Below are 16,863 nucleotides of genomic sequence, written 5' to 3'. Positions count from 1 at the left end.
TTGCTGGCGACTGCACATCGGTGTAGCCTGAAAAGCAGAGATTGTTTTTCGGCCTGCCGCAGATTGGCTACCACCGCGGAACGCAGCTTCACATGCATGGATGGCAAAAGCGGCGGCCTGTGTTAAAAGCAATGGCTCCTTGTTGGCTCTTTCGCCCATTTTTGTGGTTGGCGGCGGTTTTCGATCGGCGGTCTGCGGTGATCGATGCATAGTTGACTGTCGGTGGCCGGACTAGCTGTTCCAATGCGCCGTGAGAAAGGGCATATGATCTCACGCAACCGACTTGCGGGGAGGGAGGGAGGGAAGGAGGGAAGAGTGGGGAAGCGGGGGAACTGTCGAGCGTGTTGCGAGTAAAGGGGAAGGAAGATTATCGCGCGCTCGCTCGTTCGTTTCTTCGTGCCATTTGCTTACATTGACAATCATTCTCGATTGTTCCCGCACACTTTTATTTTACTACCGTTTCTTTCTTTGTTTTTAAGAATACGAATCTATCTACATGTTTTACGGTGCTCAACCTAAATGCACGTTCATAACGCGTGCAAAACTATACCGAGCACACACGCAACACAGGCGGGGCAAGCAGCGGCGAGAAAGGCAAAAAACAAACAGACGGGAAACAACTAAAGTTCGTGAAGCAACAGTAGAAAAAAAAAGTCGATACCGGAAAGAGTTCACGGTCGATGTCGCAAGCCTGCGACGACAACAGTCGAGACGCGCGCAGCATAGTTCTCGAAAGTCCCGAGAGAGCGGCAGTTCTCGCCAGGAACCACGAGCAATGTGTAGTAAACACGCTGTCCCACGAGCGCGAACAAATGCCATTCGCCCCCCCCCCTCCCCCTCGTGTGTTTGGGCGCTCGCACTACGCCACCGCCCTGCACGCTCCGTCGTGCCACCACTCTTGGACGCTCTGCGTGCGCCGCTTCGCCGGGGCTGGCGGCGCGTGCAGCATGGCGCACAGGCGGCACCAGAAGTACGTGTTCACGAACTCCCCGGTGCCCTTCCACTCGAAGTACCGGTTGTACAGCGTCCGGTTCCGGCTGAGCAGGTGCAGGTACTCGGCCAGCTCCTTGGGCGACGCGAAGTCGTCCACGTGGACGTACGAGTGGTACGGGGCCGCGGCCAGGTACTCCTCGCGGGAAGCGCCCATCACCACGGGGACCACGTTGTGCCTGCGAAGGGATGAGAGACGTTGGACCGCGTGTGTTATGTAGGGCTGCGTGTCTCGCGCCGAGTCGGTGAGGCGGGTGAGTCAATGGAATCCCATCCCGTTTTGGGGGTAATGATTCCTCCCGATTTTTCGCACCCCGAACGGATTTTATTAAAATCGGGATAATACCCGATTTCTCTCCCCCCCCATATTTCGCTCTTTCGTAAAGGATAACAATAGATGCTGGTGTTACAAAAAGCAACGAACGATGTTTTTCTCCAGCGTATTTGACACGGGAAAGAGAATAGGCGCACACTGCGCTTATGAACGAACGCTGGCCGATCGTGAGCAAGAGGTCAATATATATATATATATATATATATATATATATATATATATATATATATATATATATATATATATATATATATATATATATATATATATTAGCATCTGTACTATAAGTATGACATACGCTTCCTTTTTGTTCAACACTCAGGCCGGCATGTGTAATGCATTCGGTGCCTGCCGGCCTCGAGCGAAGGAAAGATTGCTGCTCATTTAGTAGCCGTGTTTACGTTAATACCCCCCAGGTAGTGTTATTACAGGTAGTGTATAATTACACTGGCGCACCGCAGCGCAGTTTCCGCACTTTGCATACATGTAAACGACGGTGGTGTTCTAGAGGAAGCGAAAGAATCCCCAACGGGAGCTGTGACTTTGGAAGGAGGTTTTATAAGCTGAATCACACTGAAAGAAGCGTGCCAAAGTGCAGGCTAGTTGGTACTCGACTAATTTTTTTGCTATAGGAGGGCGTACAGCGCGAAATAATAAAATGGGACTGCAAGGACGAAAGGCCCGGCAAGTTAGAGATGGACAGGAAAATGCTAAAATGTGCACGCGACGATGTCATGCCGATAAGAACTTGTACAATATAAGAATGAGCATTACGCCGCTTGAAGAAGAAAAGTTTAGTCACCCATTCGGACATATACAAACAATTTAGTACATACGCTGGTTGCATTCGAAGAGGTGAAAAAAAAAAGGCAACTAAATAACTGACAATGTCACAACCCCATCCGCCCCGCGTAACAACCAAATTTCACAGCGCGCGTCACATTGGGCTTCAACAATATGGTAATGAGAGAATCGAGTTTTACAACTCAAAAGGAAAAAGAAAGCGCACCGTAGAATGCGTTTCTCAAACTGTTCGTGCAAATGCGTGGAAAATGGCAAGAAGCTTGATCCCAAAAATAGTGTCCTAAACCTCTCAAAAAATAATAACAAAAGACTCATTAGAAAGCAGACCATGCGATTTTAAGAAACATTGTGACACTCGCCCGCGCTATCGCACATTGCACCGATGTAAGCAGCACCGTTTCTAAAAGAACAGATCGCGAGAATATAAATTCACATCTGAAGCGCGAGCAGATAAGCATGCGTCTTCTATTATAAAACGCTATTGATCGGCTTTCATTTTTTACCACGCTGCCATAATCGCAGCATGCGCATTCAGACGCTGTGGAACCGTGAGCGCCTCAGTTTTTTTGCCGTGCCATAGTTTGTCCCTATATTCCCTCACTATTATAGTTACAGGTAGTACGACTAAATCTATATGTGCGTTGTTTCCGAAAATAACCTCCACAGAATGCGTCCGTGTTCGATTTTATTTATTTATATACAATTGTCGCTATTTTTTTTTTTTTGTGGCAAATATTTTTCAAACGTTAGGATGTTGTGCTTGCGCGAACAGAGTGGGGAAGAATGCGTTCGGCGTGGATACGCATTTGGTGATGCGTACAATTTCTCCACGAATACGTTATTTGTTGTAGTCGGCGTGCCCCAAGTTAACGAACAGTAATGGATACGCGAGTACAACATCGTGTAATAAAGCCGCTTTATTGTTGCCTAGAGTATGGCAAGAGACACTCGACTTTATTGATTAGATCAATGGACCATCAAGCATCGGCCCGAAGTTGGTTGATGTGGAATGACAGATTCAGCGTTTCGTGGAAAGTTATTAACACCAAGGAACTTCTGACATGCGGCCCGTTAAATCAAAACGCTTCGAAATGTAGCGCGAGTTTCACTGAGTACACACTTGTTTCGTGGTCGAAAAACACGATATTTAGTTTTTGTCAGTGTTTGTATAGCTCGAGTTTACTTGTTTCTTAGCCATACTGACAAATGACTAAACCATTTATTATAGGTGTGTGTGTGAATATTCGAAACTTCTGAATAACGAATCGAATAGAGTGTCCCATTCGATTTGGTGTTCGAATCGAATAGTCCTATACGTAAATGCGAGTATTTTTCCAATACATTTCGAATATTTCAGAACGTCAGCTGCGCCCAATTAAACCTAAAATTGGCGCAAAAGTAGGTAAATTTTCACCCCCGCGGGCATATGGTAGACATAAAACATGAGAACTTCCCTAGTGGAGCAGGCTACGTCGCATAGGTAGCCATACGTTACACGCTATACAGCGATCATTCGCACCATCTGAAAAGTCCTGTGGATGTGAAGAACCTGCCCGTGTGCTCCTTAACAACGCTCCTTAACAACGCTCCTTAACAACGCTTCTTAACGTACAATGTAATGAGAGAAACTTGCTAGCATTAAGAATGCTAGGGTGTGAACATCGTTTTATATTAATCTTCATAACGGCTGTTCATTATACGAAAAAGTATTCGAACGCTATTTGATATTCGATTCGATTCGCCCCTGGCACTATTCGGTTCGTATTCGATTCGATCTCAAAAATCACTACTCGCACACCCCTAATTTATTTGGTCACTGCTTGAAACCATTGTTTGTGAATTAGTCACCGAGAAAATTCCGCACTTTGAGCTTCTAGACAACAAAAACCAAGATATCTCCCGAATATCTGCAAATGCCGACGCAGAAACGAAGCATGTTTGCTAAGCTCTTCTATCACCTGTGTGTTCACCTGCATTACTGTTAATAACACAGTTCAGTGTTCTTTTCACTTTTGAGCACGTTGTACGGGTGCATTCATTTGGTCAGGGCCACTGATTCTTAATTTATGGGAAGCGTTGCCCACATACATAGGTAATAGGTAGCGGACTTCAGTAAACACAATGCAGGCCTCGTAGCTGACGATAAAGCACTCGCGTGCTTCTGTTAACAGTTTTAAGGGCTGTACAGAACGCTATACATAGCGGGCGCGTGTGTACCTCAGGGAAATGGGCATACCCGCGCTTCGTTCTTTATTTTTTTTCTTTCTTTCGGAACCCATATGCTAGAGCTATCGCTTAACCGGTATGTGTTTAGACCACGTGCAATAAATTCATCCTGTCTCGCCGCTAGACGTTTCGCGTTTTGTTTGCTGCAGGATACTTTTCGTACGATTTAGTACGCATTCCTTCTGCTTGGAACGGATCTATTTAATCTATACAATCCTGCTGCTGCTGCGAGGCTGAAGCTTTTCCATTTATACTCTGCTGCAGTGGTTGCTGGCGCTTAATTTCCTGTCCGTGTACGCTTCCGCGTCTGCCTGTCAGTTATGTACCAACGGAACTGTCCGCGTACGATTTTCAATCATATACGCTTCGTGCACGTTTACTATATCTCTATGTACGCGTATACTGCGATGCCGACTCCACTTTCAGAAATTAACGTTCTCGTTCAGGACGTCATCTCATTTCATTCAGCTCACGTCTCTGTAATGTTGTTATGGTTTTTACAAACAGTGAAATCATGGCTATCGGCTCGTCTATCTGTGGAGAAAAGGCGAGACACCTGTGTTTTGTAAGTTTTGCTTGAACGATCGACTCTGCAGTGGCGGCGGCCTGATTCGCTCGGTTTTGTCATTTTTGTTTGAACGATTTTGTTGAACCGCGTGGGGCGCCTGATTCGCTTGGTTTTGTTGCTTGGTCTTTCATTAGCGTAATGTGCCCGCTACGATCTATTATTGGCGTCCCTTTCTGTCTCTCCCACTTGATTAAGGCGGCCCAATTTACTTTTCTTCCTTTGCTTCTGTTCCGCTTGGTTATTCTTTAACGTCTACAGCTGCTATAGGGAGCGAGCGTGCCGGGGCGCTTACTGGTTTTTATAAGCGCCCGGTCGCGTTGGTTTGTTAACAGTGTGGCCATATACCTAACAAACACGAAGTTAAAGAGAAATCCTTCTCAGACGTATGTAGGCCAATCCGAGCAATTCGTACATCAAAGGCAGTGAAACTGCGTATAGTATAGCTGGTGCTCCCACCATTCGCAAAGCTTAGGAATCTTCTTTGACGCTCAGGTGATTTCGCCGTAATCAAGAGCTCCACTGCATACATCCTGCGCGAATAATTGGCTCGACGCGAGGTTGTTTGGAACGTCTCACTGTACGTATATACCAACCGTACTCGTTCGTTATATCCGGCGTGTGCACAGTTTTTAAGAAACTGCCCGACGTCTGTTTCAGTCTTTGCGGACGCTTCACCATATCTGACGCAATTAGTTCGCTACGGCCGAGGAATTTCCATTTCTTACTGTATCTGAGCTGCACTTTTACAGCTGTCTATTTAAGGCTCCATGTGTGCTGCGTGAGCTGCGGTTCCGCACTGTTAATTACTCTACTACATCCAGTGCAACCAATTAACTGTGACCGAGCTGTAGTGAAAAGTTTCTATAGTGACCCTACATTAAGCTCACCATATTCACTGTACTCCTTCGTTGCACTCCAGGTGCGCTAGTGGACACGCAAAAAGAAGGAGGAAAAAAAAAACAGTTCTAAATCTACCCAAGACTTTGCAAACTCTTGCCTATAACCGGTGCAGTTCCTTCGCTACATACGCGACTCTTTTCAAACATATTCGCTATAATCGGGCTTAGTACTGCTATTGTACTCTCCGCTAATACTCAATGCGTGTTTCCTGCCGTCTGTGCCATATATGCTGCGGCAAACCCCGTTCGGCCAGCGCCCCGTCGCACGAAAAAAAATATGCTAGAACTCACTAATCCCCATTAGACGCGCATTATGCTGCACCAGGCACGTACTCAGGGGGGGGGGGCGCCCCCCCCCCCCCCGAAATCAAGTGGCATACCCCTCCCCCCCTCCCCACCCACGCCACCACTCCTCACACATTCCTAAAGCGCCGCCAGATCAATGTTGAGACTTGGCAGCTATTCATCGGTCAGCATTTTGGGGCCTTTTCCCATCCTTTTGGATGGCGGTAGTTATCGGCATCTCTCGGGATGTGAAGGCCAGTTTTCTCATAGATTCGGCGCCCGCGCGATTAACTCGAGATGCGTTCAGTTGTCACCATCTATTCAACTGACACGCGCATAGCTGTTGCTTTTGTTAGCCCAACCTTCTTTGTTTAGGCTGATCCTGGCACCAGGAAAGGGATTCGGTTGTTAGTCAGCTGGTCTGTACTCTCGTGGAACGAGTTGCGGCCGGAGAAAACGCCATTTGCGTTTAACTTTTCCTTTTGCTTCATTATTTCCTCGACTGACGGCTCGCCGCGACGCTGGCAGATACCCGGAACCATATACACGTGATATGGGTTAGATAAGGTGGGAATTAAAATAATGTGAAACAGCGTCCATCATGAAACCCTGCAATAACCCTGAAACCCATAAGCAATATGACTGTCACCCGTTACCTCGTCTGTTTTTTCCCTAATTGTAAAGCACTTTTCGGGCAAAATTGGCAATTGGAAACAAAAATCGCAAGGAGTTGATAAATTAAGCGATCTACTAAGGGAGAGAGCCAAGGGAACAACTAAACTGCAAGGAAAAGCGAATAATAACAAATTTAACCGTTGTTTATGAAAATATTTAGGCTCAGCATCTTTTTATTTAATAAGGCAGTAGAGAAAACGCCGCCGAAAGTGGAGAACAATTACGTGTTTTGAATGACGCTTCTACAGTTATCGGTCGAACCGCCTCACGTAGCCGCTTCTCTGTTGTGCTTATGTGGGTGTTTTTCTAACCTTTCGCGGTGGGCGCAGTACGTCTAGAATCGCAGTGTCCTGCGCTCTACGCGGTTGTATGGGACTGGCGGCCACACCAGCGTTACGCAACTTCCCAAATTATAATACGAGTCGCCTTTCGCACTTGGTAGTGCAGTAAACGAGGAATCCAAAAGAACTGTGATTGTTCCGCAAATATATATTTCGCTATAATTCTTCCAGAGCTAATACAAAAAACGCTTCTATAGTCGGATACAACTTAAGTCTGCAGTGAAACCTCGCCCACGCCCTCATTACAACCAACCCCTCTTCCTCCACGAGGCTGCAAATAATCCGTACTTCGAACTTTTCCTGCTACCCAAATAAGACGGTAACCAAGAAAGTAAAATTATTAGCGCTTAATTTTACACGTTTCCCTCGCCTATTACACTGGAATGAAGAAAGCCTAATTCATTATTGAACTGAAATAAAAGGCTTTCTTCGCTGCAACTATTTATTGTAAGCTTTCACTTCTGATGGCAGTGAAGTTTCATGAGTAAAATGGGCTCAGCAGTGAAATGAACTGCACCGCAGACTTTTGAAGAGTGAAATATACTCAGGCTCCATACAATTTGTCCATGTCTGTTGCACACCTCATTGCTTCAGCCGACGAAAAGACTCGTCAAGAGCAGCGGACGATCCGGAGCTATCAAGCACGACGCCATTTTGAAAAGGCCGCATGACAATGATTTTGTTTGCTTCTGTGATTAACTGGCGGAGTAACACAACCTAGCACGGTCGGTTTGCCTTGGTTGCTGAATGCTGTTTTTTAAAGCTGTATTCTACTGTAGAAATCTTTATTTTACACTTTCGCTTGTTTACGTGTTCTGTGCTTCTTTCCTGTGCGAGTCCATTTGATGTCCTTCCTTGTTTGCCATGTAAAGGAGAGGTGTATCTCACAAACGTACCTGTGAGATACGCCTTACTTCATGTTTCTTCTGCAGGTTTACGCGTCTTTGTGACGAATGGTGGGCGTCATTCATATTTGTCCAAGTAAAAGTACCCCCCCCCCTCATTTGCATAGAAAGTTACCTTGGGTTGCCGAACCCTCCTCCCCCCCCCCCTAGTGCACAACATCTGCAGGCTTGGAGTGACGACTGTCACCGGCAAAAGATGACGAGAGCGAGTAGGGCTATACTAATGCAAGTACAACCAAATTAGGCAGGCCCACTAAGCTTCAACAAGACAATCCCTCCCCAGAACAGGAATTGGCCACCCTGGTGAAGTATTCGGCCACTCCCTCCCACATGGTTCACTCAATTACCCAATGGCCCTCAGTCCCCAGCAGCTGCGGAGCAACTGACCAATGCGGTGGTCAGACCTGCAACGCAGCAGAGGGTGCTAAGAATCTCGGGGCCCGGACAGGCCGTCAATGGAAACTGACCCTTGCAACGTTTAAAACCCAAGCCCTCTCGAGTGAGGCTAGCTTAGCAGGAATTGCTAAGCTAGCCTGATACAATGTCTGGGATATTATCGGCCTTAGTGAGATTAGAAGAACTGGTGAGGCTTACACATAGCTGAATAGCGGACATGTCCTCTGCTATGGGGTATTTTAGATAAGAACGAATACGGGGTAGGATTCCTAAACCATAAGGACATAGCTGGCAACATTGACGAATTCTACAGCATTAATGAGAGTGTAGCTGTAGTCGTAATCAAGCTTAATAAGAGGTATCGATCAAAGGTAGTACAAGCCTACGCTCTAACATCCAATCACGATGATGAGGAAGTAGATCAGTTTTATGAAGATGTTGAATTAGTGATGAGAAAAGTGCAAACTCAGTACACTGTAGTAATGGACGATTTCAATGCAAAAGTGTGGAAAAAGCAGGTCGGTGAACAGGCGTTGATGCTAGGAACGCTAGAGGAAAGGTGCTGGTAGAATTCGCAGAAAATAATCATTTCGAATAATGAACACCTTTTTCAAGAAGCGTAGCAATAGAAAGTTGACCTGATAAAGTCCTAATAGTGAAACAAGAAATGAAATTGATTTCATCCTTTCTGCTAATCCCAGCATAGTGCAGGATGTAGAAGTGTTAGGTACGGTAAAGTGCACTGATCGTAGGTTAGTGAGGGGTAGGATTCACCTCATTTGAAGAGAGAAAGAGCAAAATTGGTCAAGAAGAAACGGGCCAACCTAGAGGCAGTAAGGGTAAAAGCAGAAAAATTCAGGCTGGTGCTTGCCAACAAATATGCAGCCTTAGAACAGAGAAATAAAGATGACATAGAGGTGATGAATGAAACCGTAACTAGACTGGTTTCAGAGGCAGCAATTGAAGTGGAAGGCAAGGCACCAAGGCAACCAGTAGGCAAGCTCGCCCAAGTAACAAAGGACGCAATAAAGAAACGAAAAAAATGAAAGGGTCCAACCAAGAGATATGATAGAATTCGCGGAACTGTCGAAAGTGATCAACAAGGCGAAAGTAAGTGATATTTGAAACTACACCATGAGAAAGACTGAAGAAGTCGTAAAAAAAATGCAGCCTAAAATCAGTGAGAAAGAAACCTCGTATAAGACAAACCAAGATGTATGCACTAAAAGATAAGAAGGATAATATCATCAGAAACCTCGAAGATATAGTAAAGAGCAGTCAGGATACCTCTCTTACAAACAGTAAAGAACAGGACACAGACACTCCTCCTATAACTAGCGATGAGGTCAGAAGGGCCCTCCAAGACATGAAACGACGAAGAGCGGCAGGAGAAGATGAAATAACAGTCGATTTAATCAAAGATGGAGGAGACTTAATGCTTGGAAGACTGGCGGCTCTTGATACGAAGTGTCTATGGACTGCAAGGGTCCGAGAAAACCGGAACAATGCAGACATCATACTAATCCACAAAAAGGGAGACGTTAAAGAATTGAAAAATTATAGAACCATTAGCTTGCTCCCAGTATTGTATAAAATATTTACCAAACTAAGCTCCAATAGAATAAGGGCAACAATGGATTTTGTCAACCAAGGGAACAGGCTGGCTTCAGGAAGGGATACTTTGCAATGGATCACATCCGTGTTATCAATCAGGTTATCGAGAAATCCGCAAAGTATAATAAGCCTCTCTATATGGCTTACATAGATTACGAAAAGGCATTTGATTCAGTAGAGATACCAGCAGTCATAGAGGTACTACGTAATCAAGGAGTACAGAACGCTTACGTAAATAGCTTGGAAAACATTGCTACACGCGTGTGGTATTTGTTTGTCTGAACGAGGTGCGTGGGCGCCATCACTCCAGAAAAGAGGAGGAAGAACGAACTGGGCTCGCGCTGTGAATCTAACCGGTCAGCGCAGCAACCGTTGTTGCAAATATAACCTGTAAATAGTTGCTCGTCTGACTGACTCGTCCTTCGCGTAACAATATCTACCGAGGTTCTACAGCTGCCTTAATTCTACACAAGAAAAGCAGGGAGATACCTATAAAGAAAGGAGTCAGACAGGGAGACACAATTTCTCCAACGCTATTCACTGCGTGCTTAGAAGAATTCAAGCTATTAAACAGGGAAGGCTTAGGAGTAAAGATCGACGGCGAATATCTCAGCAACCTTCGGTTTGCCGATTACATTCTTCTATTCAACAACAATGCGGACGAGTTACAACAAATGATTGAAGACCTTAACAGAGAGAGTGTAAGAGTGGGGTTGAATATTATTGTGGAGAAGATAAAGATAATCACAAATAGCCGGGCAAAGGAACAAGAGTTCAGGATCGCCAGTCGGCCTCTAGAGACTGTAAACGAGTACGATTACCTAGGTAAATTAATCACAGGGAGCCCTGATCACGAGAAGGAAATTCACAGAAGAATAAAAATGGGTTGGATCGCATACGGCAGACATTGCCAGCTCCTGACTGGAAGCTTATTATTATCATTGAAAAGTAAGGTTTACAATCAGTGCATTTTGCCAGTGATGACATATGGGGCAGACTTGGAGATTGACAAAGAAATTTGAGAACAAGTTAAGGACGGCGCAAAGAGCGATGGAACGAAGATTGCTAGGCATAACATTAAGAGACAGAAAGACAGCGGTTTGGATCAGAGAGCAAACGCCTATAGACGATATTCTAATTGACATCAAGAGGAAAAATTGGAGCTGGGCAGGTCATGCAATGCGCCGGTTAGATAACCGTTGGACCATTAGGGTTATAGAATGGGTACCAAGAGAAGGAAAACGCAATCGAGGATGACAAAAGACTAGGTGGAGCGATGAAATTAGGAAATTCGCGGGCGCTAGTTGGAATGGGCTGGCGTAGGATAGGGGTAATTGAAGATTGCAGGGAGAGGCCTTCGTCCTGCAGTGAACATAAAACAGGATGATGATTATGATGATGATTATGATGATGATTATGATGATGATGGTGGTGGTGGTGGTGGTGGTGCCCCCCCCCCCCCCCCGACAAAAATCCTGGGTACGTGCCTGTGCTGCACTGTCGATGAATGCGTTAAAGTTACGCAATCTTATTACGAGGCTTTACACACTTTATTGAAAGAGAGTCAAGGTGGTATAAGGTGATCTACGCATTACGCATTTCCTTGTGAGTCTACATAATTAGAGATATAAATATCGATTTACGGCGTAGCCGTTCGCGTCTCGTGCTTTTTTTTCTCTTTCATGGACGAATATAATCACCGGTTCAAAAAAAAAAAAAAACGCATGCAGGTTGCATACTGTCCGCATGCCTCCCCCCCCCCCCATTACGGGAAATAATAAAAAAAAAAGTCGGAAGTCGATGGATTCAACCTCCAGGTGAAGTCGATGGAAGACGACGTTGGCAACTTGGTGGCGAGAATGGGGGTCGCACTAACTGCGTGCAGCACTCTATCGCGTCACCCCGGCCTCGCGTGAGCAGAGTACGATGAGCGTCGTCGGGCTGTTTAACTTCTTTTTTTTTTTTTTTTTGCCGCATTATGTTCGGGATCGGCCCACATTTTGACCTATGACCGAAGGGGGAAATAGTTTTGTACAATTTATGGGGTTTTACATGGCAGAACTAACGGTCCGACTGTGAGGCACGTCGCAGCGGGGGAATAAGCGTCCCTTACGTAAAGGATACGGAATGAATTAGTTAACTAATCAATTAAATAAGTAATTGTTAGTTATGTAATTGTCCTCTGTACAAATCCGGCCGTCGGACAGTTATATATATATATATATATATATATATATATATATATATATATACACATGAAAATTAAATTTCCAGGGTGCGGACGCGTAATCATGCGGCTATTTTCATATTGCGCGTTTTTCGCTATAATGCGAAAAATATAATTACGCCAGACATAGCACGCTGAAAACAAGTCAATCGGGTGTTTTAAAACACAATTATTACTTTGCTATCAAGATTTCTACCCTTAATTCGACAATTAAGGAGTTCGTTAATTAATCTCATGTTTATCGATAGTTCAGTTATGAAAAAAAAAAGCCTCCTGGTGCCGTATGTCACTGCTGAAAGAATACCAATGCTTGCGTCCTCGTATATTCCATATTTTATTTTTACGAGCTTGGCTAACGTTAGCTGGGGACAACCTTTGTGACTCATTCGCCAGCTGGTCAGCGACGGACAAATTGGAGAGGCTGAAAGGGAAACTTACACTGCAAAAGTATATTAGGCAATATTTACAAGTGATAAACGAGGCCAATAATACAACAACAAAAAAGAAATATAAAATGAGAAGGTAATAAAGGTAAGGCTAATTGGGGTGGATAATTATAACTGGTACCGACTGCTGTTGTCTACCCGTATAATAAACTTAATTCAACCGTCCTGCGGCCACATGCGGCAATTTTGCGCTCTATTAATGAACCGCGGCTCCCGCTGTACAACAGTTTGTGAGGGCCACATTTTGACCCGCGTAGACCACGAGAATCAGGGCCAGGTATTTTTTTTTAGTGTTTGATGTGATTTGATTTGATTTATTGATTTCCATTTACACACACACACACATGTACAGAGGAGTGGTAAATGGTTCCAAAGGTCATGAAGATTGGGAGGTATAACGTTATTGTGTTATCGATATAACGTTATGGATTGCTTTTAACGATAAATTGCGTACACAGTTGGCTGTACACTCGCCGCAGCCCTAGTCTTGTGGCTTGGGGAAGGCATAAAAAATAAATAAAAAGCATAATTTGCCACAGCTAAAATAAATTTTAAAAATATGTAAAACTACGAGTTTCTAACAACAAACGGATCGCCGATTTCTGAGATGTTAAGATATTCTTGGAAATTGATGCAAGAGGTTTCTAACAAATGTCCAGTTCAGGAATAGAATTCCCGGGCTGTCCTGCAACGACTGAGGAGTGTGGCAACAATACAAGACAAATAAAAGAAATGTACACGCGCAATGAAAAAGGCCTGCTAACAAAAAAGGAGCGTTCGCCGTCCTTTCGTTTAGTTTGTCTGACGCTAAAGCGCATATGATATCCTGTCGCATCTGTACGTGTTTGATTGCTACGATCAGGTTTGTGCTTCAAAAGTGAAAGCCGAAGTTAAGAAACTTTGCAAAAAAGTTGACCCGTCACCAATTTCTCGGTGGAATTTCTGAATGTAGAAACGACTTCCTTTTAAGAGGCAGATTCGAATCGCGGCGCCTCCCAGACACCCACCGGCTCGTCAAGGAAACAAACGGGTGCAAAAGCGGCCGCCCGCGTTCAACGCCCGGCATTTGCGTGGTTTTACGCGCCGGTGGTGGCTACGACGTTATCATCTCTGCTAAGCTCTCGGACGCGGCGTGCCTCACGGTAAGATCGTTGTTCTGGCAGCGTAAAACCGTGGAACTTGCTCGTGTGCGCTTGGGACGGGGCCTTCGGCATTTTTCAGGGCACTCAGCCTGTGCCGAGGATCACGTGATCGCAAAACAGTCAAAAGCGACTTCTCACTGTTCTGGTCGAGTGACAACCGTGAGTCGAAGCAGAAGATGGTGCCAGTGCCACTCAAGCGCGCTTCCGTTTGTCGCGAAACTTTGAAAAGTCATTTTCTGTTTCCGGCATTTCTTTCTTTTCTTTTCTTTTTTACTTTCTTTCTTTTTATTTAAATTGGAAGCGCCTTTTTTGTGTCTCCGTATTCCACAAAAATTTCGGCGAGAACCAGTAACGAAACTACTTCCTACGGGCACACCGGATGATCAACGATGATCTAGAAACGGGGCAGGGCGACCAGGTGAGTTAGGGCGAGCGGCGAGATGGTGAAAAAAAATGCTTGAAAAGAGGTTATAATTAGGGGCTGCAACAATACATGCCTATAGCGCACAGCAATGAATATTAAACCGTTGCAGTAGCTAAGTCACCAGAATTTTCACCGCCAGGTTGTACACACGAAGGCGACAATCTACGCAAACCAGCTTTTCTTTAGCATTGTTTGGCATCAATAAACTCAAATACCAACAAGGTCAAACGTATTCGTTGTGCTAGTTGGTTCGTAATGGCTGTAAACAGTGCCATAAAGCACGAAGATCAAACAAGAAGACAGACACGATGACAAGCGCTGCAACGTTCATAATAGGCGGGATTAATAAGCCCGGTTGAATCGGGCATCCGTTGGTTATCCCCTCCGCATCATCGCCTTGTATTTGGCTCAAAAGAAAAGCCCTCGAACGCGCTAGTGCAGACTGGAAAAGTAATCATTGCGAGTCGGTAATCAAATGTGGGACTGTATTCGCGGCAAAAGCCTGCGATCATTCCCGGCTTCATCTTGTCGCAGTTGATTAAGACACACTTACTTATTTCGAGACCTTTGGTAACTGGAATGGGGAGCAGTTCTCGCCTCGGGAAAGTCAGTCTTTCGCGTAACCCAGAGATGGCTGTGCCCGTATCCACCAGTGAGAATGTTCGAAATACTTAACGACGTTGTCGGGGTTATTTCGAGACCTTTGGTAAATCGAAGGCGATGCAGTCCTCGTCTCGGGAACTGCGACGATTCCCCGAGGCAGAGGGCTTAACCGGCACGTTATCGGTGAGATGGAGTGGCGGTGTGTGGGTGGAGAATGACGATCGCAGTATTAACAACGGGGATTCCATCCGGCGACACAGAAGATCGTGACTGTCGAGGAGCGTTGGTGCTCATGAGTCGGTGGTAATTAAAAAAAAAAAAAAGGGCAGTGCACGGCGTCGCCACATAACCGGGCAACGTGTTCCGGAATACCACAATTGTAACAAATCGCGGGTGCTTGTCTGGTGTGCGCCGAGGATCTGGCTGGCGTGGCAACTGTGGTGCAAGTGGCGAAGTTCCAACGTTGACCGAGTCGTACCACGCACTTCCACCAATTGTTAATGTGCTTAGTTATAGGGTACGCTATATAGAAGGCAGAGGTCGAACTCGTCGTGCAGGTTTTAACCCTGTGAGCAGCCGGAACCGTCCCCGTGCGCAAACGCTGGTGATGAGCCTGGCTGACCGGCGGTTATTCTTCGTTACAGAAGGAACGAAAGAGAAGAAAGGAAAGAAAGAAGAAACTGAAAACTAAGAATGAAGAAAAGAAAGAATGTAGGCAACGAAACATGAAATGAATGAAGAAAGACGGAAGGAGAAAAAAAAAAGGAAGACAAAAGCGGAAACAAAGAACCCAGGGAAGGAAACAGATATATAAGAAAGAAGCAAATAAAAAGAAGGAAAGAAAGAAATGGTGGAGCACGTACCGCAGAGCATTGAAGAATTTTTCGGTGATGTAGTCCTTACAGTTGGCGTTCTCGAAAGACAGGTAAAAATAGTAGTCATTGTCCAACATCTGGTAGCACCTCTCGCTCTCGGAGCGAGGGCAGTCGAGAGTGCCGCACAAGCCGTAGATGTCCACCTATCCGTGTGAAGAAGAAAAAAATAAAAAGGTAATCTCCATCAGAGTTGCGAACTGGGGTCCTCCATTTTGTTAGAGTAAATGAAACGCTTTCTCTCTAATCCTTTACTACTTGTGTTTGAGTGCCTATATTTCTGAAATGTGAGAAACGTTACAAATAACGTTACGTACAAATTTTTTTGCACAAGAAACATCTAAAGCGCGTTGTTGGCTGTTAATCCCTCACATACCTGTTTAAAAAAAGAAAGCCTTCTGTCAATTTTGTTTCCCTCAAGGATCTCTCTGCCTATGGGCTCTGAAAACGGTCGAGAGCCTTCAAACGAAGCGTTGTGCATTAAACCACTTCCATACTGATCCGAATGCACCAGACTTCATATACTGGATGAATATCTTGCGTAGTAATCGCTTCTGCATTAACTTTGAGTAGGACAGAAGTCAACGTGAAATAAAATGCACAAGGGACAAATGTACAAGTGATAACGGTCTCTGCCATTCTCGTGTCCAGTCTAAGATGGAGTCGAATTGAAACGAGCTCCACCTCGTAGCTTGTGTTGGCTCCATTAGTTTCGAAATAGAAGTGACCTGCCCTCGCTTACCTCTATGTGTTTCTGCAGCTGGTGCGCGTAATCGAGGCGCCGGTTGGAGGCGGCGCAGTTGGAGACGAACCACGCGATCATTTTGGTCTTGTTCTGGGAGTAGTCGTAGTCGCGCTTGATGGCCTTCACCAGCGGGTCGAAAAGCACGAATTTCTCGTACGGCGTCACTATGTCCGAGTCCTTCCTGCGAGCGGGAAGGTAAAAAAAAAAAAAAAAAGGAAGCTGATAAGGGACGACTGTTCTGTCCCAGTTTCTTTTTCGTTATTCCACTTATACATTCGCAGTCGAAGGCGACACCGTTTTGCATTTCCTAGGAAACTTCTTCAACGAGTGAGCAACACCGCTCCGCAATGTTTGTGGCGTATTCTGA

At 45.2% G+C, this 16,863-nt stretch overlaps 1 protein-coding gene across 2 annotated transcripts in view; it reads right to left on the bottom strand.

Annotated features, from left to right (window-relative positions):
• Positions 1-845: 845 nt before the first annotated feature.
• Positions 846-16,863, bottom strand: part of LOC142579729 (glycoprotein 3-alpha-L-fucosyltransferase A-like) — a 104,302-nt gene continuing 88,284 nt past the window's right edge. The window contains exons 6-8 of one of the 2 annotated variants that reach the window (XM_075690236.1): positions 16,494-16,677; positions 15,743-15,897; positions 846-1,169 (exon numbers count right to left, since the gene is read on the bottom strand). In XM_075690236.1, coding sequence (XP_075546351.1) covers positions 860-1,169; positions 15,743-15,897; positions 16,494-16,677 — 649 coding nt within the window. In that variant the 3' untranslated portion in view covers positions 846-859. The remainder of the gene's footprint in view (positions 1,170-15,742; positions 15,898-16,493; positions 16,678-16,863) is intronic. The other variant, XM_075690237.1, reaches the window with a different exon arrangement.

The sequence above is a fragment of the Dermacentor variabilis genome, chromosome 4, assembly GCF_050947875.1.
Source record: "Dermacentor variabilis isolate Ectoservices chromosome 4, ASM5094787v1, whole genome shotgun sequence".
Lineage (NCBI taxonomy): Eukaryota > Metazoa > Arthropoda > Arachnida > Ixodida > Ixodidae > Dermacentor > Dermacentor variabilis.
The sequence above is the reverse complement of the archived record's forward strand: the minus strand, read 5'-3'. Positions and strand labels throughout refer to the sequence as shown.